The sequence below is a fragment of the Mandrillus leucophaeus genome, unplaced genomic scaffold (genome assembly GCF_000951045.1).
Source record: "Mandrillus leucophaeus isolate KB7577 unplaced genomic scaffold, Mleu.le_1.0 Scaffold77, whole genome shotgun sequence".
In the NCBI taxonomy this organism is placed as follows: domain Eukaryota; kingdom Metazoa; phylum Chordata; class Mammalia; order Primates; family Cercopithecidae; genus Mandrillus; species Mandrillus leucophaeus.
The window spans coordinates 2,782,750-2,810,052 of record NW_012108363.1 but is presented as its reverse complement, the minus strand read 5'-3'; the positions used below and the strand labels follow the sequence as shown (position 1 = coordinate 2,810,052).

Below are 27,303 nucleotides of genomic sequence, written 5' to 3'. Positions count from 1 at the left end.
AGATCATGAATTGTCTCCCAAATGCTCGTCCTTTAACGCCTGCAGATCCAAATGCTGCCTTTCTCTTTTCACTCCTGGGCACTGGACATGATGGTGCACATCTTGTTGCCACACTTCCCTGCATATTAGCATCCTATTTCCTAATTGTCATGTGCATCTTCCATTTTAAAGTATGTAAGAAGCTTGCTAAGAGCTGCAGTGATCCTGGGTCTTATATTTCTATATGCACACAGAGTTGGGTATAGTGTTTAGCACATGGGGGAGTGTTCAGTAAATATCAATTGATTCCGTGTATATTTTTCTTGAATACAGGTAGTAGAAAGGCAGTTTTTCATAACTTTTGGCCATTTTAACATCTATCTTTTTTGTTGTTGTTATAGATACCCTAGTGGAGACTTCTAATAATGATAAATTAAATTATTAGCTTACATGTATTGAATACCTATAATGAACCCAGCATTTAACCTCTATTAAAGGTTAGCTGCCTAGTAATGAAATAGCTTTTATTGTTATCGTTATCCCTATTTCATAGATGATGAAACAGTCTCAGAAAGTTATCTAACTTGCATAAGTTCACCTGTGTGAACAGGTATGTCTACAAGGACAGATGAGTGATGGTGGTGGGAGCGACATGGCTCAGCATGGTCTTGTGGCTCTGTTTTGGAGTGAGGCAAGAAGCTGATTGAGCCCCAGAAGAAGGTGACATAAACCTAGCAGAGGCTGGGTTGAGAACAGGAGCCTCCCCTTTTGGAATTCCGATTTCCTTAGTGGCAAAACAGAGGCCATAAATCCTCACCCATGGACATACAAATCATGCCTGATGACAAGAGTGCAGAGCATCAGGGATACCTGAATTCTTGTTTTATGACTCTCCCACTCAGTGTGTTTTGGGGACGACCTAAAGCATTCTCTCCTGAAATGACAAGCTGAATTGGCCCAAATGGTTTATGGCCTTCTGTGAGCACAGGGTGAGGCAGTGGGAGTAGCATGGGCACCTGCAAAATGGATGCTTCAGAAAGGAGCCTGGTTTGTTGGTGCCAAGTGCAGAGCAAAGGCCTGAGGGCTGGATGCAATGATCTGCTGGTCTGTAAGTCCAGCCAATGGCACTTTTCATAGCCAGGCTTCAAATGATAATGGATGCTTTTCTGTTGTCTGCATTTTTCAGAGTCCTCCCTGAGGCCCATTTTGTTATATTATTAGAGCTTGGAGTCAAGTTCTATGATTAAAGATTTTTTTTGTCTTCTTTCATGCAGTTCCAAACTCCAGCCAGTGGTCATTCTTTCTTACTCCCCTTGGGTTAAGCTCATGATGACTTCGTCTGCCTATCAAGGCTATCAAACTCTCCTTAGCAATATTTAAGCTAACATTTTATGAGTGCCACAGGATGTCAGGCACAAAGCTAAGCCTTTTAAAAGCAGTAACTCATTTAATACCTGCAGCAACCCCAGAATATAGTTTTAGGGTGATGATAGGCTTGTGACTGTATTTTGATGCTCAAATAGCCCTGGTAAAGCTTAAATTCTGCCTGGTCAATCAGTTCATCTGCTTTGGGGGTTTCCTTGAGGGCTGTTATTCAGAGGAAATATTAGTACCAAATTGCAGCTTTACTAACAGCTGTACAAATATGATATTCTAATGTAGAGTCTATGTTAAGAAGTTGAGTTGGACCAAGTGGCTGAGGCTATGAGCCAGATGAGGCCATTTACATCCTTTTTCTGAATCTAAATCTTGGTGTGGGTATGTTCAAGTGTGCTGTGGATAGAAAGGAAAGAAAGACGGCTAACCCCTAGAGAGGTCTACTAAATTCAGATTTTAAAATCCTGCCACATAGACTAGCAGGAAAAAATGAGAGCACAAAGCATAGATTTTGCTTTTAAATCATTATAACCCTATGTATCTGTGGCTCAGTGAATGTCCTTGGCTTTTACCAATAAAACTAGCAATTCCACCCTTGTATGTGTAGGACACACAGCAAAAAAGATGAAGGCTCAGGCTGGGGTTGGCATTGAAAAAATTAAGCTTGAGATGATTGCAAATACAAAAAAAAAAAAAAAAAATTACTGGCCAGGCATGGTGGCTCACGCCATAATACCAGCACTTTGGGAGACTGACCGAAGTGACCACTTGAGGTCAGGAGTTTGAGATCAGCCTGGTCAATTTGGTGAAACCCTGTCTCTACAAAAAATACAAAAATTAGCCGGACATGGTGGTGCATGCCTGTAATCCCAGCTACTCAGGCGGCTGAGGCAGGAGAATCCCCAGCCTGGGAGACAGAGGTTGCAGTGAGTCAAGATTGCACCATTGCACTCCAGCCTGGGCTCAAAAAAAAAAAAAAAAAAAAAAAAAAAATTACTTAGTACTACTTATAGTGCAGGCACTCAGCTAAACAATTTATAAAGATAATCTCATTGGATCCACGTGACCCTGGGAGTTAGGTGCTAGTATGGGCCCCATTTTATATAGGTTGAAATGGAGGCTCAAGTGATCAAATATCTACATAGGCCACACATTTGGTAAATGGCAGCTCTGAGAAAAGCCCAGGTCCCATGTCTAAGCCCTCCATGCCAAGCATCCAGTAAGGTCATTGCTTTACTTACCCTGTGGCATTGCATTTTGAAGTTTATTTCTATAGCTTCTTTATTTTCAAGCCCTCTTGCATGTCATCTTAACACCTTTTCACAAAATATGCCAGAGAGATATCATGATCACTATTTAAAGATGAGACACAAGGGTCCCCAACTGCTTAAGTGGCTTCATTTAGGTCATGTAGTTAATTAGTGACATAACCAGGACCAGGACCTCTGACTTCCTCCCTTCTAGGTTTTCCTGAGGACACGGGTACAAAAGGCAACTCACAGACAAAAGAAAACAGGTTGCAGGCCAGACCAGGCCCTCGGTGCTACACTGTCAGAAAACTGTTTATTGTAGCATCTGCCTGACTTACAGAAGAGAGATGCTCTAAGTCTCGGTAAAAAGTCAGATTAAAAAAAAATCTAACCTGTATTATTCTTCCCCTAAGTTTCTATCATTTCTTGGTCCTGGTCTTTCTAATACCAGCAAAAGCCACACATACAACATTTCATTGACACAAGAACAGGCTATGAGCTGAATTATGTTCCCTCTGCCTGGTTAAATGTTGCTCCTCCTTCAGGGCTCTCCTGAAATTTTACCTCTTTACTGAAAGCTTCCCTTGGCCTTGATGGTTCCTGCAGGTGGGTGGGTCACCACATCCTCTGCACTTCTGTGTCCCTTTGCAGGTAGGACATTGTAGCTATTTGTAAGTTCCTTGTGACCCCTAGACTGAGAGTCCTTTGAGGGCACATAAGGTTTGCCATGGCAATGCACACACTAAGTCTTGAATTAATATTTGCTGAACAGATGAATAAGTGAGTGACCAGCTGCTGAAACTGTGGAGGGCTTATGTTTCATTACATTAGGGAACAAAAACCACCCTGGGTTCCCTCGGTTCCCATTCCCTGCTCTGTACTGCATGTTTTCTGAATACAAATAAAAATTTACTAAGCTGGATGGAAAAATACAAATCTCTTGCTAGTATGGTTTCTAAATTCATTAAACTGAGCCCTGGGAGAAACTAAACTAATACAATTCTGAAGCTAATCTCTCCTCGAAGTCATTCCATAAATCTGATTAATGGGTCACCTTTAGACCACAAACACAGTTGCTATATTAAAAGAAAATGTTCTAATGGGATTGTAATTCTGTTAACAAGGCTTCTGCTGTTTGCAAAAAGACATTTCCTCACAGCCTAAGTCTAGGCTGGATGATGCATGGGCTTAGGTCATGAGCAAAATTCCAAGGGCTCTAGTATTAAATTGCACAAAAATGAAAAAAAAAAAAAAAAAAAAGGCATCAGTTGCTCAAATGTGTAAATCTGAGGTGAAACAAATAAAATGGATAGGGCTAGGGCATGAGATGTAATTTCTTATGTTGCTTCCCAGAAAAGAAAATTGTCCTGTTAGATCTTGTATTCTTTTCCTGACATCTGCCATGTGTCCTTGATATGGCAAAACGATATGTCTTTTGGCATCCATCAGTTAAGATAATAACTAACACTTATCTATTTAATAGCATGTCCTAGCTTCCTCTGCTGGGGTCTTTCATAGAATCAATCCACTTCAGAGGTGGAAAAACTTTAGGGACATATAGTATAGAATGTCCAAAGATGTGTATATTCCTGTTAATATGTGGAAAGCAATTTACAAAAAGTCAAAGCTCAAAAATATTTTAAAGTGATAGTGTTGAGGACATTGAGGTGGCTTCTCCAACATCTGTTCCTCATTCTATTGGAAACTATCTCATTTTAAAAAAAACTTTGGCTTTTACAACTTCCTCGAATGGCCCATAGGCTTTCAGGGAAGCTGACTTCATGCTGGGCTCTGTGGGTGGGGCTGTGGCTCAGGTATTATAACCTAGTTAGTACAATCCCATCTCTTGCCTCTAGGGACCGGTTCAGGGATGAGCATGTGAGGCCGCTGAGATGTGAGGAGGGTCTAGAGAGTAGTAGTAAGCTTCCTTGACCTTCCAAGATGGCTACCGGAAGTGTCTTTCTTTCTCTTTTTGTACACGATCACATGTAGATGTGAGGGCTGGAGCTGCTGCAGCCATTTCATTGCCATGAGAGAAGTCTGCCTGAGAGTTAAGATGATGCTGAGGAGGGCTGAATGAAAAGGACTGGTGAGAGATGGATCTAGGATGCTGATTGAACCATGCTGATCGCCCTCCCACCTCAGGACATTTGTAGTGACTTAAGCCAAGGAAGTCTCTTCGTTGTTTAAACCTGTTAAAATGGAAATTTCTCCTACTGTGGCAAAGAACATCTCAACTGACAGCTGGGTTAAACAAAACTGATAGGCTACTTACTGAGGGTCATCCTAGAACCTTTATTCTATTAATGGGTAAATTTATTTGGCTATGGGTTCTGTTCCTTCTTAGTGCATCTCACAGGACAAGATCTAGTCTGACTCTCAAATTTTGCAAAAGTGGAAACTGAGGTCTATATGTTTGAATGACTTTCCTAAGCTATTACTAGTCTGAGATCTGGGCCTAGACTACAGGCCTCTGCCTCCCAGGCCTGCATTCTTAACTCAAGGTCATACCTTCTCTCTGGCCCTTGAGGATGAACTGCAAAAGAAGAACCTACAGCCAGAAGTGATGGCGTGCCTGCAATCCCACATACTTGGGAGTTTAAAGCAAGAGGACAGCTCGAGCCAAGTTCTAGACCAGCCTGGGCAAGGTACTAAGACCCCTGCCCCTACCGCCCATCTCAAAAAAGCACCAACAAGAAAAGAACCTTATTATTCTTTTGCAGAGACTCCAGATTTATAGAATATTTTGAAGCAAAGTTTGCAAGTTTTTGGGCTCATAAGCAAAATAGAACTTTAGGTTCAAAAAAATAGGTCTGAAGTGTTTGAAAAATCACATCAGTTACAAAGTAATATAAAACTAGTTAAAAGTCAGGTTATTTCAAATAAAAATATTAATTTTTAGCTGCCCTAATAAAGCTCAATCTGGCAACACTAGGCCTATACTTCTACATAATAACAATTAGCAGGAGCTAAGTGACCAGCTCTGCCTCCTGGGATAAATGCATGGCCTCTCCACTTTGCCATATTCACCACCATTCCCTATGGCCTCCTAACACTGATGCCAAGTGTCATTGGCCATTTATCAGTCCAAGAGTAATATTGCTTTTTAGAAGCTATTCAGTCAATTTAATTACCTATCTGGTCCCTGTGGCCAATTATTTTTATATACTTGAAAAAGTAAAAATTCCCAAACTTAGATATTAAAAAATATTTCCAAAGCCCAATAAATTTACAGCAACACTGCATTAATCAAAGACGAACAGGTTTCTTTGCTGTGTCTTTTCTTAGTCCTTCATGGGCTATGGGTGATTGGAGGAGGGCCAGCATATGTAATTTGGCCATGCACATATTTTTTCAGAGACTATTTCTTTGTCACTGTTATTCCACTGAAAACACTTTGGGAAATACTGCTATGAAAGCTTCATGCTCCTCCCTACCAGTGAGCTGGTGGACTAATGTTTCTTTTTTCTAGATTGTTATCATCTCGGTTTCCCAATGTTCCCTGGAAGCTCTTTTGGAAACAGAACAACAGCAGCCTGGCCTAGGTCTAGCCAGCTCCCAGCAGAGGTGAGTCTGTAGTCCAATCCACACAGGTTATTCCCAAGAACCAGGCCATGATTCTGTGATATTCTGGCAGAGCGAGGAGAACAGGACCAGGCTCACTGCAGCCCACGTGCATTCCTTCCTGACGGCCCAGCTTCCTGGCTCCCCACTGTGTATATTCCATGGAAGAAAACAAGAGTAAGGTGGAAAACAAAAAGTGACCGTGAATTGGTGCCGAAAGAAAAACAATGCTTTCTCGGCCAGGTGCAGTGGCTCACGGCTGTAATCCCAGCATTTTGGGAGGCCAAGGCAGGCGGATCACGAAGTCAGGAGATCGAGACCATCCTCGCTAACACAGTGAAACCCTGTCTCTACTAAAAATACAAAAGATTAGCCAGGCATGGTGGTGGGCGCCTGTAGTCCCAGCTACTCGGGAGGCTGAGGCAGGAGAATGGTGGAACCTGGGAGGTGGAGCTTGCAGTGAGCCGAGATGGCGCCACTGCACTCCAGCCTGAGTGACAGACCAAGACTCTGTCGAAAGAAAGAGAGAAAGAGAGAAAGAGAGAAAGAAAGAAAGAAAGAAAGAAAGAAAGAAAGAAAGAAAGAAAGAAAGAAAGAAAAGCAGACAGACAATGCTTTCTCAAAAACAGCCTCTTCAAAGAAAGGCATCACACCCCAGCAGTGATTTCATCCTCTCTTTATAATTTTCATATTCAAAGGTGAGGAACGACTAAATCTTAACTCTGGCTGTCTAGTGTGCTTACAACATTCAAGACAATTAGATCTAGCTGGGGAAAAAATTACCCTTCAGATAAATTTTTGTAAACGTGCAACTGTGTCCCTCCAAGCAAAGAGACGAGAAGCTCATTTGCTGCTGAGGGATGAACATGGAGTTTCTTGCGGGGCTTCTTTGATGATATTGGTAAATACCATCTAAAGTCATTGCATTAGATACTCATCTTGGAGGTTTCCCCTGGCTACCATTTTCCATGTGGAGTTTGGCTCATAAACCCTTTCAGCAGCCAGCTCCAAGCTGGCCACCTTTCAGTCCCCTGGAGAAGAGAACCCCTCCTTAGAAGTAAGCAGGGCCTAAATGGCTGGAGTACATACCTTGAAGCAAGCCTCTTTCATTCTAACAAGGACCAGAGCCAATGCGGAATGTCTGCTGAACTGGGGTGAAGAGTAAGAGGGAATGAGACTGCCTAGGGTACTGCTTGTGAGACATGGATATTTTCTTTGTTCAGCAACAAGTCAAGCTCTTACTTGCTAGAGACTCGATCATCTTAGGCTGCCAACTGCTAGCTCTGAAGGTGCTTTGTATCTCTAGTCTCTTTGTAAGCCCAGACTCAACTCCCTTGCTTCTTTTAGGACTACGTGGGTTGTCACAAAGTTGAGACACACTCTAACTCTGTCTTCTTTCCTTGCCGAGTGAAAGCATGTCCTATCCTGACAACCTAATTTAGTCATTTGCTCAATGGAACCTTTGTAGAACAATGACATGTATAAAATGACATTAAATAAATGTCTAATGACATCAGATAATCCAGTCATCCTAGAGTTTATTTCTTCAGATTTCAACTCACCCTAAATAATTAATATTGCATCTGTGTGCTTAATAATATGAGCACTTACATAAGTTAAAACAAGGTTTCTCAACTTCAGGACAGGTGGTGTGCAGTCTTTGCTTTGGTTGAGACAACATCGAAGATAACTCTCAAAAACAGTTAGTGATGAAGGAAATATTGGGTTTTACATTCTAAAAATAATGCAATTTCAGCTTGCATTTACTGAGCATTTGTTGTATATCAGATATAGTGTTAAGCATTTTCTAATAATTATCTCCTGCAACTCTCACAACCACCTCAGGAACGGTTCAAATTTTATGAATTACAAAATTCCCTCCCGGTGTCCTCAACCAGCTTTAAATGTGCTCATGGCCACACACTGGGTTAAGAAGAGATGAGAATATATGCAAAACTCTTAAATGTTAGACACATTTGAAACAGCGAAGAAAATGCTACATAATGAAGACCTCCTAATTTTAAAACACTGACTCAATCCTCCTTTTGTTTTGGATTGCAGACTATAATCCTCACTGTAGAGAACTGAACAGCTTCCCTGAAATAAAATAATGATATTTCCCTACTCCATCTCTTCTACAAACAGTAACTGCAGTGGTAGCAGCCACAGAAAGATCAGGCTGGGCCCAAGACTTCCCCGGAGTTTTTTGCTTTACCTGCTGTAGATGAGGCACTCTCGGTTATTGATGACTTTATCCGATTTGTACCTCCGGAGGTCTTCCCAAGCGTCCTTGATGGCAGTGACTGCCAGGATCACACAGACTGGTATCAGGTTAACCTCAGGCTGGAAAGCATTGACCACAGGGAAAAAGTTCAGAATCGCAATGCCCACAAAATAGAGATTGGCAAACCGGTGTAGCTGCTCAAAAATGTTCTTGGGGACGAAGGACAACACGGTGTACTTGCTGGTCTTGATTTGATTCCCACGATGATGTCTGTTGGGGTTCTCTTTGTGAGACCATCCTTCGAAGGGCAGGTTAGAGACCACCACTCGTTTCTTGTCCTCTTTTCTTTTCCACCTTTTCCTCCCTTCCTTTTTCATCTCTGCTCAATGTTGTCTTTTTAATTTTCATAATTTAATTTTCATCTTTTGCTTCCCTTCTCTGAAAATTTTTCTCTCTTCTTTCAGAAGGATACTAAAAACGAAAAGCCAGGCTGCGAACCCCAGGGGAGAAACATGAGGAGGAAAGAGCCTGCAGAGAACAGGTGTGTATCCACCAAGCCACTTCCTTCTACTTGTTTGAGACTCCACCTGTTGGAATGTAGACGTCATCCACAGGTGTCTTCCTTTTCCACCCTGGGCAGCCAAGAACAGGTGTACCAACTCTGGGTCCTAAAACCTACCAGCTTCTCAAAGCAAGAATTTCAACCCAAGCAACTGAGGCTTTAAAATGGCAGACATTTTCTTGGTTTGGGAGACACTGCTTGACATCCTCCAAAGAGTTTCTCCTGAACTTAGTCTCCCAAGATAATCCAGCCATCCTAGAGTTTAATTCTTAAGCTTTCAACTCACCTTTAATAATACTGCATCTGTGTGATTAATAATATAAGTGCTTATACAAATTAAACAAGTTTTCTCGGCCTCAGCACTATTGACATTTTGACAGGACAATAATTCTTCCCCAGGCTGTCCTTTGTATCATAGGATATTTAGCAGCACCCCCGGATTTTACCCACTAGATGTCAGTAGTACCCCCCACTCCCAGTATGACAACCAAAAGTGTCTTCAGACATTACTAAATGCTCACTAGGGGTCTAAATCACCCCCACTTGAGAATCAGTGAGTTAAATAATTTAGAAAAATAAAATGGAAGAAAAGAGACTCATCCTGAGGCTATGCTGATGAGTTTGCATAACCCATTTGCAAGAAAGAACACAGGGATGGTTTCTCTTACCTTTCATAAATTCTAATGTTGGAGCAGTTTATTGCTTTATCAAAGCAGTGTCTCTTGAAGTCCTCCATGCCATCTTTGATCATGATGACGAACAGGACAATGGCCAGTGGTAACATGGTGATTTCTCTGTGGAAGACTTCCATGGAAGGCATCCAGTTCAAAATCACCAGGAACAGGAAATAGAGGTTAGCCCATCTGGAGGGGCAAGCGAAGTGTGAGTAAACACTATGGAGAAGAAAAATGTACTTTCTCCCCCATTTCTTCCCTACTGTTTGGCCTTGATCAACTAAACATTCTCCTTCAGTGTCACCTCCAACATTATGGTAATGGCTTTGAAGCCAAACCCATCTAGATTTACTTATTATTTCCATAGATTATTGGGGTGGTGTTTGGTTACATGAATAAGTTCTTTAGTGGTGATTTGTGAGATTTTGGTGCACCCATCACCCCAGCAGTATACACTGCACCTAATTTGTTGTCTTTTATTCCTCTCCCCTCCTCACCTTTTCCCCCTAAGTCCCCAAAGTTCGTTTTGTCATTCTTGTGAATGAGACTGGAGATGATTATTCTCAGGAGTGGAAAACCATCTACTTTTAAATTCTGTTCCTGTTATTTACTAGTTGTGTGATTTTTTTGAGCTTATTTCCTCTTGCACAAAATGGGGATAGTATTATCGACTTTAAAGGGGTCCTATAAATATTACACGATATATAATTTTTGTGTGATACACAGTAGAGGGCTCTGGAGCATAGTAATACACAGTAGAGGGCTCTGGAGCATAGCAGTTGCTCAGTAAATGGTCACTTATAATAATAATTACAATATTGAGGATGATATATAAGCACATAACTTTTAATTTAAAATGATCTCATACATTATCTCAAAAGAGTTGCTGATATCTTCAAGTTTTCCACGTGCATCTTGCTCTCTCTTGCCACAGTGCCTTGGCATGTGCAGGTCTGTCTGCAGGTCTTCTGCTGACTTCTGTCTGTCCCTTTTCACTCAGGTAATGCTGTCTCTCTTTCATGTTATACTTCAATTCCCTGACTTCCTTAATTAGGCCAAGATTTCCTTATTATTCACTATAGTAGCACCATATACCTCTCCTTAGAAGTACCTATTCTACTTACAACTTTACATCAATTTATATAATTAAAAAACTAATGACTGTCTCTTTTACAGACAATATATTCAATAAGGACAGTTTCTCCCTGCCTCTCTATTTTTTTATGTATCTCTAGCTTCCAGCTCACGGCTTGAGACAGAGTAGAACCTGACAAATATTTGTTGAATTAAAGAATGAACCACAAAAACTTCTTAAGATAAATGTATTTGGATATTAAAGGTAAGGTGGTCCCCGGAGGGTAGTATCTCTGAGTTTATCTAAGTGGTAAATACTTGTTTAAAATATGTATTGTTGGCCGGGTGTGGTGGCTCACTCCTGTAATCCCAGCACTTTGGGAGGTTGAAGCAAGCAAATCCTGGGAGCCCAGGAGTTAGAGACCAGCTTGGGCAACGTGGCAAAACCCCGTATCTACATAAAAGTACAAAAATTTGCCGGGCATGGTGGTGCTCACCTGTGGTCCCAGCTATTTGGGAGGCTGAGGTGGGAGATTCACTTGAACCCAGGAGGTGGAGGTTGCAGTGAGCCGAGATTGCGCCACTGCACTCCAGCCTTGGGAACAGAATGAGACTCTTTCTCTAAAAAGAGTATTGTTCAGATTAGTGGATCTGTACCTATGAAATTGCTCAAAGAGGTTCCGGGGCAGGAAGGTGAAGAGGGTGTATTTGGTTGTGCAGGTTCTGTTGCCGGGATATCTCCTGGAGACCTCTTCCCAATCTTGATGGAATATACTGTTGTTGGGGAACACGACCCGCTGCTGTGTCAAGTTGTAGCTCTGTCTCCCTTTCTCCGGAGAGAGCAGCGGTGTGGTTTCTGATGGACAATCGGGGAAGCCATCTCTGACTCTCCAATGCCACCGATGCCACGATGAGTCCACTGAGAGGGCCATTTCCAGCAGCAGGCTAGGGTCTGAAAACAGACACAGGAGGAACTATGTTTAGGAGAAACATGCAGCATGTTGGTCTGTTCACTTCTCCCCCAACCACGCAGGGTAGACACTGAAAGTAGCCTCAGCCCACACTTTCACCTACTTCTTTGTAACTAAAGGTCACTAGATCCTGACCATTTGCTTCCCTGCTGTTCCTAAAGATAGGATTTCTGTCATTAGAATCATAAGGATTTTAAGACTGAGTTTCTGATGTTAGAATCCCAATGTTCTAGGGTGACACGCTAAACAAATAATCACATAAATAACATGCTCCTAACACTGGGATACATGCCATAGAAGCATTGAAGTGGGTAGGACATGCTGTTGGCCTAGATGGGGCTGTCAGGGATAGCTAAAGTGTGGCTTGCTGGGCTAAGACCCTGCAGGTCAGAAGTCTAGCTCTGGTTCAGTCCTAGTGGGGAACTGTCCCTTCACCTTCAGCTGATCTCCAGCTTCCTCACTGTGAAATGAGGAACACTGTTCTTACTATAGTTTTTCCACAAGAGTTTTCTGAGGAACAAATTGGATAGTACAGAAAAATATATTGGGACACATCTTAAGACAAAGGAAACGGTACCTATTCTTTAGGTTTTCTTTGGCGCTAACATTTTCTAATACCGATGACATTTTGCAGAAACTCACCTGTGGCTGGAACCTCAAAGGAGAGTGATAAGTAGAATAGATGGGACAGGTTCTTTCCTAGGAAATTTGTCCATAAGGTGACTGGGCTGTGCTACTGTCCACTCAACTGGCTTTTCTTAATCTAGATGACTGGGGTGGGGATAGGGGATTCCTTCCTTTCTCTCCACTCCATTTGGTGGTTTCTGAAACTAAGTACTTGATCAAGCAGATGATCTGCCCAGGTGGCAAAGAAATGCTGCTTTATAGCACATCAAAAATCTTGTCCACCACCATCAAGTCAGCTTCATCCCTGGTATGCAAGACTGGTTCACCATACACAAATCAATAAATGTAATTCATCGCATAAACAGAAACCATTACAAAAAACACATGATTACCTCAATAGATGCAGAAAAGGCCTCTGATAAAATTCAACACCCCTTCATGCTAAAAATTCTCAATAAACTGGGTATTGATGGAAAGTATCTCAAATAATAAGAGCCATTTATGACAAACCCACAGTCAATATCATACTGAATGGGAAAAAGCTGGAAGCATTCCCTTTGGAAACCAGCATAAGACAAGGATGCCCTCTCTTACCAGTCCTATTCAACATAGTGTTGGAAGTTCTGCCCAGGGCAATCAGGAAAGAGAAAGAAATAAAGGGTATTCAAATAGGAAGAGATAAAGTCAAATTGTCACTGTTTGCAGATGACATGGTTGTATATTTAGAGAACCCCATCGTCTCAGCCCCACATCTCCTTAAGCTGCTAAGCAACTTCAGCAAAGTCTCAGGATACAAAATCAGTGTGCAAAAATCACAAGCACTCCTATAAGCAATAATAGACAAACAGAGAGCCAAATCATGAATGAACTCCCCTTCACAAATGCTACAAAGAAAATAAAATACCTAGGAATACAACTTACAAGGGATGTGAAGGACCGCTTCAAGGAGAACTACAAACCACTGCTCAAGGAAATAAGAGAGGACACACACAAATGGAAAAACATTCCATGCTCATGGATAGGAAAAATCAATATCGTGAAAATGGCCATACTCCCCAAAGTAATTTATAGACTCAGTGCTATACCCATCAAGCAACCATTGACTTTCTTCACAGAATGAAAAAAAACTACTTTAAATTTCATATGGAACCAAAAAATTAGGATTGTCTTGGCCCGTATAGCCAAGACAATCCTAAGCAAAAAGGACAAAGCTGGAGGCATCATGCTATCTGACTTCAAACTATATTGCAAGGCTACAGTAACCACAACAGCATGGTACTGGTACCAAAACAGATATGTAGACCAGTGGAACAGAACAGAGGCCTCAGAAATAATGCCACACAGCTATAACCATCTGATCTTTGACAAACCTGACAAAAACAAGAAATGGGGAAAGGATTCCCTATTTAATAAATGGTGTTGGGAAAGTTGGCTAGCCATATGCAGAAAACTGAAACTGGACCCCTTCCTTACACCTTATACAAAAATTAACTCAAGATGGATTAAAGATTTAAAGGTAAGACCTAAAAGCGTAAAAACCCCAGAACACCTAGGCAAAGCCATTCAGGACATAGGCATGGGCAAAGACTTCATAACTAAAACACCAAAAGCAATGGCAACAAAAGCCAAAATTGACAAATGGGATCTAATTAAACTAAAGAGCTTCTGCACAGCAAAAGAAACTATCATCAGAGTGAACAGGAAACCTACAGAATGGGAGAAAATTTTTGCAATGTATCCATCTGACAAAGGGCTAATATCCAGAATTTACAAAGAATTTAAACAAATTTCCAAGAAAAAAACCAACAACACCATCAAAAAGTGGGTGAAGGATATGAACAGACACTTCTCAAAAGACGACATTTATGCAGCCAACAAACATATTAAAAAAAGCTCATCATCACTGGTCGTTAGAGAAATGCAAATCAAAACCACAATGAGATACCTTCTCACACCAGTTAAGATAGTGATGATTAAAAAGTCAGGAAACAACAGATACTGGAGAGGATATGGAGTAATAGGAATGCTTTTATACTGTTGGTAGGAGTGTAAATTAGTTCAGCCATTGTGGAAGACAGTGTGGTGATTTCTCAGGGATCTAGAACCAGAAGAACCATTTGACCCAGCAATCCCATTACTGGGGATATAACCAAAGGATTATAAATCATTCTACTGCAAAGACACATGCACACGTATGTTTATTGCAGCACTGTTCACAATAGCAAAGACTTGGAACCAACCCAAATGCCCATTAATGATCGACTGGATAAAGAAAACGTGGCACATATACAGCATGGAATATTATCCAGCCATAAAAAAGGATGAGTCCTTTGAAGGGACATGGATGAAGCTGGAAACCATAATTCTCAGCAAGCCAACACAGGAACAGAAAACCAAACACCGCATGTTCTCACTCATAAGTGGGAGTTGCACTATGAGAACACATGGACACAGGGAGGGGAACATCACACACTGGGGCCTGTTGTGGGGTGGGGGGCTAGGGGAGGGATAGCATTAGGAAAAATACCTAATATAGATAACGGGTTAATGGGTGCAGAAAACTACCATGGCACAGGTATACTTACGTAACAAACCTGCACATTCTGCACATATATCCCAGAACTTCAAGTATAATGATGATTAAAAAAAAATAGTGCTTTAGCTAGGAGTTTCCAGTTTCTGAACTCTTTTAAATAAAGCCAACAAGCAAACTCTCATGGTTCTTTTTGGCCAAATTTTTCTTAAAGACTCAGATGGATATTATTCAAAGATACATTTTATAAAGTTAGAAGTCGTATATAATAGTCCTTCTCATGTAGTAGGCTCATAGGATAATTTTCTTTTGAATAAGTGGATGAGTGAATGTCAAGTACTGTTAATCTTACAATGAATTACCCAGCCTGTCATGGTAAATATGATCGCTTAGGAAAAAAAGTTTTATTTCTAGTTTAAATGGTAATATTTTACTTTCCTCATGCCCATATGATCTGACCCTCATCATAATTCTCCTCATAGCTTTCATGAATCCAACTGATTTTCAATCCACAGACCCCAAGGCTGCAGGAAGCTCTTCAGAGACTAAGTAAGCCCTTGTAGCAAGCATGAAAAGGTAAATGTAATTACGGATGCCTATCATAATGTGACCAAAAGCAATATTATGACATTTAGCAAGCTGGAAATAATATTGTATATTTTCTTTGTTATTATAAAAAAATGCACCAGCCAGGCACAGTGGCTCACACCTGTAATCCCAGAACTTTGGGAGGCCGAGTTGGGCGCATACCGAGGTCGGGAGACCATGCTGGCTAACACGGTGAAACCCCGTCTCTAATAAAAATACAAAAAATTAGCCGGGCGTGGTGGCGGGCGCCTGTAGTCCCAGCTACTCGAGAGGCTGAGGCAGGAGAATGGCGTGAACCTGGGAGGCGGAGCTTGCAGTGAGCCGAGATCGTGCCACTGCACTCCAGCCTGGGCGACAGAGTGAGACTCCATCAAAAAACAAACACACACACACACACACACACCGCCACACTTTCATGGATTTCTTTTTTACTACAAAGGAAAAGGAAATGAAAAGATCATGAATAGCGTTGAAAATGCAAATGAGAAATCTTGCCTTGGTTAATGCCATCCATATCAGACTTCTGTCACTATTAGGTAGTAAGATCTTCTTAAATCAAGAGATTGGATTGATGTGGGAAATGTAGTTATTTTCGGTGGGGTAGGATTAAAAGTCCATTTATCATAAGAATAGTCTTTATTTTTTTTTAAGCATGTAAAATGAGCTTCCTTAAAAATAAAGCAGATATAACTTGAATGTCAAATTGGTGAATGAAAGTTTGATGAGGAACTAAATATTTATATAGTTTCAAAGTATCCTCCCCCAATATTATTCATTATAATGATAAAAAGAATCACTTTTTAGTGGAGAAATGTGGCAGACAGCACCTTACAACAGAGATCAGAGCAAGTATTGAAGCTGTCCTCACAGGGTTAACAAGAATTCTGGACAGAAATAGAGTTATAACTAAGCATTAATCAGGTTGCACTTTGACCTACTTCCTTGTAACTGAAAGTCACTAGATCTAGATCATTTGCTTCCCCATTGCTCCTAAAGATAGGATTTCTGACATTAGAGTCATAAGGGTTTTAAGATTGAGTTTCTGAGGTTAGAATCGTAAGGCTTTTAAGAATCGCTGAAGATGTTTTTCAGATCCTGAAGTCCAGTGAAACAACTGACGCCAACGCATTTGAGGACCCCACATAGGAACAGAATCAGCATGAGAACGAGGACACAGTTTCTTCATCTCTCTGTCCTATGATTTCACCCTGCACTCTTTGACCAATCAGCAATCTTCACACTTCTGCCTGTTCTAAAACTCTTATAAACTTTAGCCCCGGCCGGGCGCGGTGGCTCAAGCCTGTAATCCCAGCACTTTGGGAGGCCGAGACGGGCGGATCACGAGGTCAGGAGATCGAGACCATCCTGGCTAACACGGTGAAACCCCGTCTCTACTAAAAATACAAAAAAACTAGCCGGGTGAGGTGGCGGGCGACTGTAGTCCCAGCTACTCGGGAGGCTGAGGCAGGAGAATGGCATAAACCTGGGAGACAGAGCTTGCAGTGAGCTGAGATCCGGCCACTGTACTCCAGCCTGGGTGACAGAGCGAGACTCCGTCTCAAAAAAAAAAAAACAAAAAAAAAAAACTTTAGCCCCAAACTCCTCAGAGATGGACTTGAGATTTCCTCCCATCTCTTTATTTGACAGCCCTCCAATTAAATCTCTTTCTCCTGCAACTTGACATCTTGGCATATTGATTTGCTGCACATATTGGGTGCTGGACCTATTATGGTTATAGTATCACAAATAATGGGATACAATGACATCTCTTGCCTCCTGACATGATGTATTGAGAACACAAGTTTCCCCTCTGGTAGAAACATTAAGAAACCTCAAATTGGGGGGCTATTCTATAAAACAACTGGCCTGCGTTTTTCAAGTGTAAATGGTCAAAAAAGGGGCAAAATAACTGTTTATGATTAAAATAAAAACAGAAACTAAATGTAATGCATAATTCTGGGTTGAATCCTATACTAGAGGAAGATAAAATAGGTATAAGGGGCATTCTTGGACAATGGGCGAAATTTGAATGTGAACTACAGTTAGGTGATAGCATTTTAACAATCTCAAATTTCCTGATTTTGATAATTATATGGTGGTTATATATAAAAACACTCTTGTTTTTAGGAAATTCACCCCAGAGTATTTAGAGGTAAAGGGTAAGATGTCTCCATGGGTCAGAAAAAATGTATATGCTTGTGTGTGTGTATATATGTGTGTGTATGTGTACATATGTGCACACGTGCGCACACGCGCACACACACACACACAGTGGTATAGTCAGGGGAGGGCTCGTGGGAAAAGGAACATTTATTTAAAGTTACCTGAAGAAACGTAGGAGTTAGCTAGGTAGGGAGGTTGGGGAAGAGTGCTCCAGGTAGAAGAATGAGTTCCAGAAACGGGAGGAAGTTCATGAGGTGTTCCACAGAGCAGTGGTCTTCAACCTTTTTGGCACCAGATACTGGTTTCATGGAAGACGATTTTTCCGTGGACAGTGGTTGGAGGATAGTTTTGGGATGAAACTGTTCCACCTCAGATTATCAGGTATTCATTAAATTCTCATGAGGGCGTGACCTAGATCCCTTGCACGCACAATTCACGATAGGGTTGTGTTCCTATGAGAATTTCATGTCTCCACTGATCTGACAGCAGGCAGAGCTCGCCTGCCACTTACCTCCAGCTGTGCAGACTGGTTCCTTACAGGCCATGGACTGCTATGGGCCCGTGGCTCAGGGACTGGGGACTCCTGGTGTAGAGTACATGGAACGCGAGACAAAGAGTGGCGGAAGTTGAGGGTGGAGAGACAGCGCAGGGTCAGATGGCTGCTGAGGCTGTTATGCTGAGGGCAAGAGAGAGTCTGAAGAGTGCCAGGGAAATGACACATTGTGAGTGCGAATTCCAAGCGTCATTCTGGCAGAAGCATGTAATGGTGGGCTGGAGGGACGGAGACTAGGGGCAGAGGCAGCTCTTTGACCGACTGCCCCCTCCTCTCCAAATAAAGTATTTCTTCCTGAGAGTGGAACAGGAAACAAAGAGGGATTGTATAACCCCATTATCTGAGGTGTGGTTTATTGCTGCTTGCAGAAAGTTTAGGGTGGGGCACGCCTGAAGAACTCCCTAAGTTGTAAAACCTTTGTCTCATTCTAGATTTTTGAAATGGCACTTCCCACTAGAAATAACTTGAGGATTACCTAATTTTGTTAATTTATACTCAGATCACGACTTGAAGTGATAATCCTCTCAAGCACCAGCCTTATTCTCTTCTGGGCACAATGTCATCTAGATGATAGAAGGACAATCCTATATGGGGGACCTTTAGCCCAATAAGCTGGGCTAACTTCAGTTTTTTGAGGAATTCTGTTTCTCTCTCCCAAACTTTCTCCACCTTACCTGGCTCATATTTCCAATTGACTCTAGTTCCTTTCTGTTTCATTTTAATAAGCCCAAATAAACCCCACCTCTAGCAAGTTTCATTTTCATTGTTAGGGGATAAATCAACTAGTCATTCATTGAATCAACAAATACTTATTGAATTCTTGTTTATTATATACCAGGTGAGTAAAACCTACCCATACATCCCTTTCCGCCTGAGCTTACATTAGGTGGCTGAGAGATTTTAAACACACACTTTTAGAAATAAATATATATTCACCAACCAGGAAAAGTGCCACTGTCAAAAGACAAAATCACAACAGGTTTAAAGATCTTAATTAACTTTATTTTTGGTTCTAAAATTGGGCAGCACTTCATTTCATAAAATATAATCAGCATTCCAATGAGCTGAACAGAGGAGATTGGCTTTATAGAAAGGGCTGAAGAAAGCAGAAACACAAAACAAAAATGAATTCGTCATTTCAAAATTAGTTTCCTTGTAAGGCAGGAACAGGAAACAGAACAATAGAAAAATAACCGACTGGTTAACATCAGGTTATTTTTTTTGTGAGGATTAAAGGCAGGGGCAACTTCCTTTTCATACCAATTGAAACTGACCTATTTGGGAAATTATGTCTCTCTCTTGATTTCTCTGAAGGTGGATAACAATTTAGTTTCAGTTTAGTGAAAGCGACTCCACTTTAATTTTTAGTCTGGTCTGTTGGGGCCTAGCTTTGTCCAAAACAATGGCCTCCTATACTTTTTATTTAATACCATGAAAGAGAGCAGGGTGCAGTGACCACATTACAGAGGGATGGGACTTTGTCTCCCAAGAGGTGGGGCTTGAACTGAGATCAGGGAATGAGTGAGAGGTGGCTGAATGGAGTACTATTGTGTGTATACGTGGGTGAGTGTGTGTGTGCGCGCGCGCTGTGTTTCTGTAAGTAAGCATCCTAGGAAGACAAAGCCATATTTGCAAGTCTTCTGTGGCTACAGCAAAAGTGTTGACTTCAAGAATGGAGAGAAGACCCAAGTAGGCTAAAAAGCAGAAATAAGTCTTTACTTCAGAATTATTTTTCCTCCATGCCCAGTTCTCTAAAAAGTGTATCAGTGGGTTAGGACTATGGGAGAAAAAATCTATAAAATTAAGTCTAATCTATACTTAGATTCTTGATAAATAATATAAAACTCTGATATTAGAATGAATTAGAATTTAAGAAACTTTGGCCTTCAGTTAACCGTAGGAGTTTTTAAACCACTCTCCCCTGAGGGCAAAATGTATAAATCTCAGGAAAAAAAAAGATTTCCTATTAGACATCTAATTAGCAAACAATAACCAACGAAGAAGAAATAGTCTGGAGTTAGAAGATCTTCAAATCAATAATTATATCAGTTTTTCACGAATTATAATCATTCTTGAATCGTCTTCTCAATTTTTACCACACTCAGCATTTTTATTAAATGCAATTTATTTTACTTTAGGTGAACTCACTTCTCAAAAGCTTCAATTTTTTTGTTTTTGTTTTTGTTTTTTTTTTTTTGAGATAGAGTCTCACTCTGTCACCCAGGCTGGAGTGCAACGGCAAGATCTTGGCTCACTGCAACCTCTGCCTCCCAGGTTCAAGTGATTCCCCTGCCTCAGCCTTCTGAGTAGCTGGGATTACAGGCACCTGCCATCATGCCCGGCTAATTTTTTGTATTTTTTTGTAGAGACAGGGTTTCATATTTTGGCCAGGCTGGTCTTAAACTCCTGACCTCAGGTGATCCACCCACCTCGGTCTCCCAAAGTGCTGGGATTACAGGTGTGAGCCACCATGCCTGGCCAAAAACTTCAGTATTAACTTTGGCTTTGAGCTAAACCTTAATACCAAAATGAAGTGGTTTGACAGTATTGATTTTCTTTTTTAATAGGCACTGACAGGGACTACTTTTATTAAAATAAAAATTGTTGATCCCTTATGACAACATTGGCCTACACCTCTATGTCTCTATTTGCTCTTCTGGGAACCAGTTTCAGAAACATTACCACTCGCCCAGAAAGGATCAGTCATTTACATTATTTGAGGTTTACCTACTAACACAGGAAAGGCTGCTAACATGGTTTGCAAGTTTCTTCCCCTCAACACAAAGTCAAAACAATAACAAGAACAACAAACAACAGGTTTTTCATCAACCCTGAATTAAATAAAAAAATTCAGTGAGCCAGATTCCCATCCATTCCCCCAAGCATTGTAGTAGATCAAAGAAGGATTTGTAGTAAAACAATCTCATCATAAATTTCTTACCCATTTTGCTTTTTCTTATTTTGATTGGATTTACTTGAGTAATGACCATCACTTAGTCTTTTACTGATTTTACCGAAACCCATTTACAGACGAAGAAACAAAGAAAAGGGGAATAGAATGATTTCTCTGTAGAACTTGTCGTTTCTTACTAATCCATTTCAGTCAAAGCTATATTTATTAGAATACAAGATGTCCTTTTTCCACATTTTAATATTTTTGAAACTAGATTGTTTCATACAATTGCTATGTTAGTGTTTGCTTATTTACATAAACTCACAAAGTATTATTAAATTGATGACATTTTAGATTCAAAAAAGATATCTAGTTGCAGACAAATATGCCAGAAAACAGAAATCGCCATTTGAAAGACCCTCCGTAAGTTTTGTAGTTTGGACTTGCCCAGGAAAGTTCAGTGAGGCCTTCGTGGGAAAGGAATAGTCTACGCGGAGACATTATTCTGCAGTGGAGTTTGGATAGACTAGAAGCCTTGAGGAAGGCTGAACTTTAGCATTCCCATTTGCACTGTACTCAGCTACAGGCATCTACATATAGCTGCTTGTATGGAATCAGTTCTTATGAGCACAAAAAAGTGCTCTGTCCTTCCCAATGGGAAGAACAAGAGCTGTGATTGTGCCTTATTCACAGGCTACAAAACATGTCCTATAATTAGGATGCCAGAAGCTGACTTCCTCTAGAGAGAAAGAAACATTAAGAAGAAATGTATGCAGGGTGGGGTGGGGTGGGGATTGTTGTCTTTGGTTGGTGAGAGTGGGGACGAGTGGGAAAGAGAGAGTGAGAAAGAAATAGCAACCACCTAAAATAAAATTAATGAAAGGATGCAATTCTGTAGAAGATAATTAAAATACATGACAAATGTAATCCTATAGAATGGGCCTTTTGTGGGAAAGGAAAGATGGGAGGGGAGTCCGTTCCATGACTCAAGCATCTTCAGTATGCCACACTCAGCCCCATCACTAGTTCTTGAGTCAATTAAAGCTTTTAACCCCGATCGGTTTTCTCCTAGCTCCCCAACTCATAAGAGCTTGACTCCAACAGATTTCCAAACATGGATATTTTTTAAACAGACAAGAAAATATTTCTAGTCTGCCACATTATACTTCATCACCTGCCAAGTTCATTAGAGTTTACAGTGTCACAAATTATCTTGCAAGCTAGTCTCCAGTTTGGTGTATTTGGAGCTCAGATTTCTCTCAGGAACTTTACACTAAAATATCCTACTGCTTATTTGCCATTTCTACTTGTTTTCTAGGTATTTCAACTTTAACAATTCTAAAACTCTTGGATTCTCTCCAAAATTCACTTTAGTTCCAGTAGTACCCATTTCCGTGAATAGCATCTCTGTTTACCTTAATGACTTAAGAGTAACCTTTGACTTCTCTTTTCATTTACTACAGTCAATCTATTTTTAAGTTTTATCCATTTTTGCCCTTTAAATATTTTTCAAATCCATTTGCTTCTTAACCACTGTGCCTGGCCAAGCCACTATTTTTAAGTGTAGCAGATACTGTTGAGATTAATATATTGCAATTTTATTCAAAGGCATTATTAATTTTATGGCAGGATTTGCAATTATATATTTTCTTGATTAATACCAGAATTTTAGCTACTGTCAGGCAGAAGTTGTGAATTATTTGATGACAGAAGAGATCTTTCACACACTGGTGTACTAAAGGCATTTGGACACATTGGTGTTGTAAAGGGATACAAGAACTGAAAGCAGGGTACAAGGTAAAGTGCAGAGAGGAAAATCAGTGGTGCAGAGTCCCTGACATAATAAAATGGTTGGGGAGATGAGATGTATAAAGTGAAAGATACTGAATAGGCTACCAATGGGAAATTGAATGAATGGCAGACAGTAAGGACCAGAAATTGTTAGAGATGTAAGGAAACACAGTTGATGGAGAAGGACAGGGCAAGCATCTTGGGGAAGCAGAAATAGCCAATTAGTGAATCAGAGAGTTGAATAGCCAGAGGCAGGCATGAGTCCAGAAAGCACAAGAATAGGCAAAAGAGAAGCTTCATTTCTGATCCCCGTGTCAGAGTCCCTGAATCAGAAGTTCTGGGGATGAGGGTGGAAAATCTGCACTCTTCACCAGCTCCCAGGTCATTTTAATGTAGGGGTTGCCAAATAGCAAATCTGGAGAGACACTGCCTTATATGCTCCCCTATGTGTTCTCCCTTGATAACTCGAACTGCCTTTTCCCATTTTCTTTCCTTTATTCTAAGCCTGATCTCCTGGGTATCTTCCTAATGAAAGGCAAAAGATCTTGGGAAATAAAAAGACAGAGCAGGCAATATTTCCTTTGTGAGAGACAGGTAAAATGAGATGCATAATTTCATTTTTAACATCCCTCTAGGCAGAAAGATGATTTCACTTAAAAATTGTTTTATAGATTCTTTTGGTATGTTTTACTGACAAAATAATTAAGTTGGATCTAATTAAAAGTAAATAAATCGCTCACAGAAGCTGGATGAATCAGTGCTGAGCTGAGAGGTGATAAAAGCTGTTCAAAGTTCATGAAGCTGAAAGCAATTAAAAGACAATAGTACACACCGACTGACTCAGTTCACCTCAAATGTACGCATGATCCGTGAGTTACATACCAATGAGAACACCCTGGAAGAACCGAGGTGGGGGCAGGCATGGAGCAGGACCTGGGAAATTTTGGAGCAGCTTCCTTAACGGACTAGGCATCTGGCTTAGCAGAGAGAATGTAGCACCAGATTTGTGAAATGGGGTGAGAAAAACTGATACTAGAGTGGCTGCCTTCAGAGTTTTCCTAGGGAAGGAATATTCTTTTAATCAGCATTTGGGGTAAAAGGCAAGGGGACAAGAATTAAGGAGAAAAGGAAAAGGGAGAGGGAAAGGGATGGTAAATTAGCTGGCAAAAGCATGAGAAATAGAGATAAGATGGTAGAAGGTTTGGTGTGTATGTTGGCAGAAAAGGGCAGAGAGTTTTTTTTAAAGTCAATATTCACTTAGAAATATGTAAAATATTATAATATGATATAATGTCCTTCTATGTTACTTTAAAATTGTTAGTGAAACTTCGCAAAATAGAGTTGTCAACTATGAAAGGTATCATTTGATTGGGGGTCTAGAAGTCATGAAGGAGGGGCTGTCCCCTTCTTTGGCTTCAGGCCAAAGGGAAATGATTAAAGAAAAGCCACAGTAAAGAGTGGAGAATGAGAAATACAGAAAATTCTGGAAATCAGAATCGGCGATGGCTGGGAAAAACATAAGTCCCAGAGGAATTTTAGAAGTTGTGGGGTAAGTGGCACTGGATGTTCCTTAGGATCTGGGTTGGGGATTGAAGCGATTTCTTCTAAGCGTTAAAGGACAAGGTAAGCCAAGCCAAGATATCTGGCTTCTCTATCCCACTAACCAGCTGTGTAGCCATGGGCAAGTCATTGTTCTCCCTGGGCCCTAGTTGCTTCCCCTGTAAAATGAGAGAACTGAACTAAGTAATCCTTAAGGCCCATATACATCTCTAGCACTTTCGTCTCAAGTTTAATTCTCACCTTGACTTCTGTGAAGTCCAGGGGGCTGCGTGACCACGATAAGAGACCTTTCCAAAGGGAAGACTATTTCTTCCCCAAACGGCAGCGTGGACTCTCCATAAAAGGTAAGTGATCTTGCAGCACATAATTGCTAAGTGGCTGCTTCTTTCTCTTTTCAGAAATGGAGACCTTTTCATTCCTCTGTTTTGTCTGAGTTCCTTTCTCATATGTGCTTTGGGCTGGACATTCTCACACTTCCAAAAAATAACAGAACCCTCTCAAGTTTATTTTTCCTCTTTTATTAGATTAATAATAACAAGATTCTCAAAAGGTCTCCATGTTTCAAACTTCTAGTCCCAAAGTAGGGAGGAATTTCAAGAAGGATTCAACTGTCTATTGAACATTGCCCCTTGGATGTCTCCCGAGAACGTCAATCTCAGTTTGCCTCCAAACAGCCTCAGTATCTTTACCCCTACATCTGCACTTGCCCCCTATTACCTTTCTCACGGAATGGCAACCCAACCCTTTCGGTTGTCCAAGCCTTTGATTCCTCTCTCACCTCTCATATCCAATCAATTATCAAGTCCTGTTGGTTGTAACCCATTACATGTGTGTCAGTTTGCTTCACTCTCCCCTGGACCCATTGCCACACACCTGTCCAGGCCACTCTCATCTCTAACTGTGCTTACTTGAACTCATCATTTGTCCCTCTGCTGCCAGTTTTGCCCCCCTCTGTTCTCTTTTCCACAGTGAAATCAGAAATATGCCACCAAACTCTAGATTGATTCATGCCATCTCCTTGCGTAAAACCCTCTCTGATTTCAATTTACCTCAGACAGCATAAGGAACAAAACTTTAACATAATTTACAACTCCTTCCCCTCATAAACTAGACACAGACTTTCTTCCCAGCACTGTCTTTTGTTATCCTCTCTTTCACATTCTAGTCATAAGGAAATTATTTTATTTTGTGTCCATCTTTCTCTCCCACTGACATACCATCATTACTGGCATGCTGTAACCCACTTCCCATGCTCAGAAAGCCTAGCTAATTTATGATTGAGGGGCTATGCGTGTGCTCCACGGTACTCTTCCTTATCCCATTTTAGCCCTTAGTTCTGGGTAGTGAGCCTCTGTACAAGTCTGGATTGAGGGATTCTACAAGGCAATCACCCTTCTACCCCAGAGCTGCCTGAGAACAGTCACTACTCTACCCTCTACAGTGCCTCCTGGAAGCAGTCACCCCCTTCTACCATAATGTCTCCTGGGAGCAGTTACTCTTCTATCCCAGTGCCTCCTGGGATTAGTCACACCTCTACCCAATGCCTTCTGGGAATAGTCACCCCTCTGCCCCAGTGCCTCCTGGGAGCAATCACCCTTTTATTCTAATGCCTCCTGAGAACAGTCACCCCTCTGCCCCAGTGTTTCCTGGGAGCAGTCACCCTTCTATTCTAATACTTCCTGGGAGCAGTCACCCCTCTCCTGAGGGCCTCTTGGGAGCAGTCACTACTCTACCTCAGTGTCTCCTGGGAACAGTAACCCTTCTACCCCAGTACTTTGTGAGGTCAGTTGCCACTCTATCCCCCAGTGCTCCTGGGAGCACTTACCCCTCCTCTACCCTATTGCCTTGTGAGGACAGTCATCACTTTACACCTCCTTCCTAGGTACAATGACTGGCACTAAGAAATACTTCACTTATTTGATAAAAACAATAATTTGTAATTTAAAATTATTTTAAAATATTTCAAAGAACTTTATTTCTGTTATCTCATTTCATTCTCCAAATAATCCTATGAGGTAAGTTGGGCTTGTATTGTAATGGTTCTTTTCAGCCGTAGGAATTAAATTCCTCAAAGTCTCCAGTTAGAAGTAACTGTACTTAAAGAACTTGAGAAATCATAATAGAAGTTCCCTGTTTTTGGACCAAATTTTGGGAGTATAGCAAAAAACATTTTAAGCAAAACAACCAAGGCAGCATGAGAAATAACGTCAATATAAATGACACTTATTAATGTAATTAACAATGTTTATGATGCAATTTCACTTGGCACCTCCTCCCCGGAACTTTTTAATGCTTGTCTCTCCTGACACAAGAAACTTGAAATTAATTTTGTTTGTAGCTAACATCTGTTATGAAATATTAAACAAAAATTATTTTGATTTTATGAGTCAGGGCTTTTGGATTTTTGGCTCCTTTGATCTGAGGGAATTATGAGAAACTGAATTTTTGAGATTGGTGAATTATTAGGGAAGTGTTTTGAAACTCCTTTCCCATTACACAAGATTACAAGTTCTTAACTCTGCTCAGGAGAATTTCTGGCCAAGATACTTGTAACAGGATGCTCTCCTATGTCTCAGGAAAGGCTTTCCCAATAGAACCAGGGTACACGTCTAAGGACACAGTTCACCTGCTTTCAATATTCTTTATCTTTTAATAGTAGTTTATACAATCTCTATTTTCTATATACCATTTTTATTCTTACCTAACCCTTTAGTTCCCTCTTTTCCTAAAAATGACTTGATATTTGCATGTCCCAGAACTGAATATATACTGGAACTGAAACTGTCTGGGTCAACTAGAAGATCTGCAGAAGTAAATTTGTTCATACTGAATCTTCATATGTGATGAAATTGTGGTTTGGAGGATGTGATTGTGGCTAATTATTACTTTTTCCATATATTAGAGATGAATCTGATTGCCC

The 27,303-nt window shown here is 40.8% G+C and overlaps 1 protein-coding gene across 1 annotated transcript in view; it reads right to left on the bottom strand.

Moving 5' to 3' along the window:
* Positions 1-27,303, bottom strand: part of ATP10B (ATPase, class V, type 10B) — a 288,008-nt gene that overhangs the window by 126,436 nt on the left and 134,269 nt on the right. Inside the window, exons 4-6 of the mRNA XM_011966668.1 lie at positions 12,318-12,499; positions 11,362-11,656; positions 9,625-9,819 (exon numbers count right to left, since the gene is read on the bottom strand). Coding sequence (XP_011822058.1) covers positions 9,625-9,819; positions 11,362-11,636 — 470 coding nt within the window. The 5' untranslated portion in view covers positions 11,637-11,656; positions 12,318-12,499. The remainder of the gene's footprint in view (positions 1-9,624; positions 9,820-11,361; positions 11,657-12,317; positions 12,500-27,303) is intronic.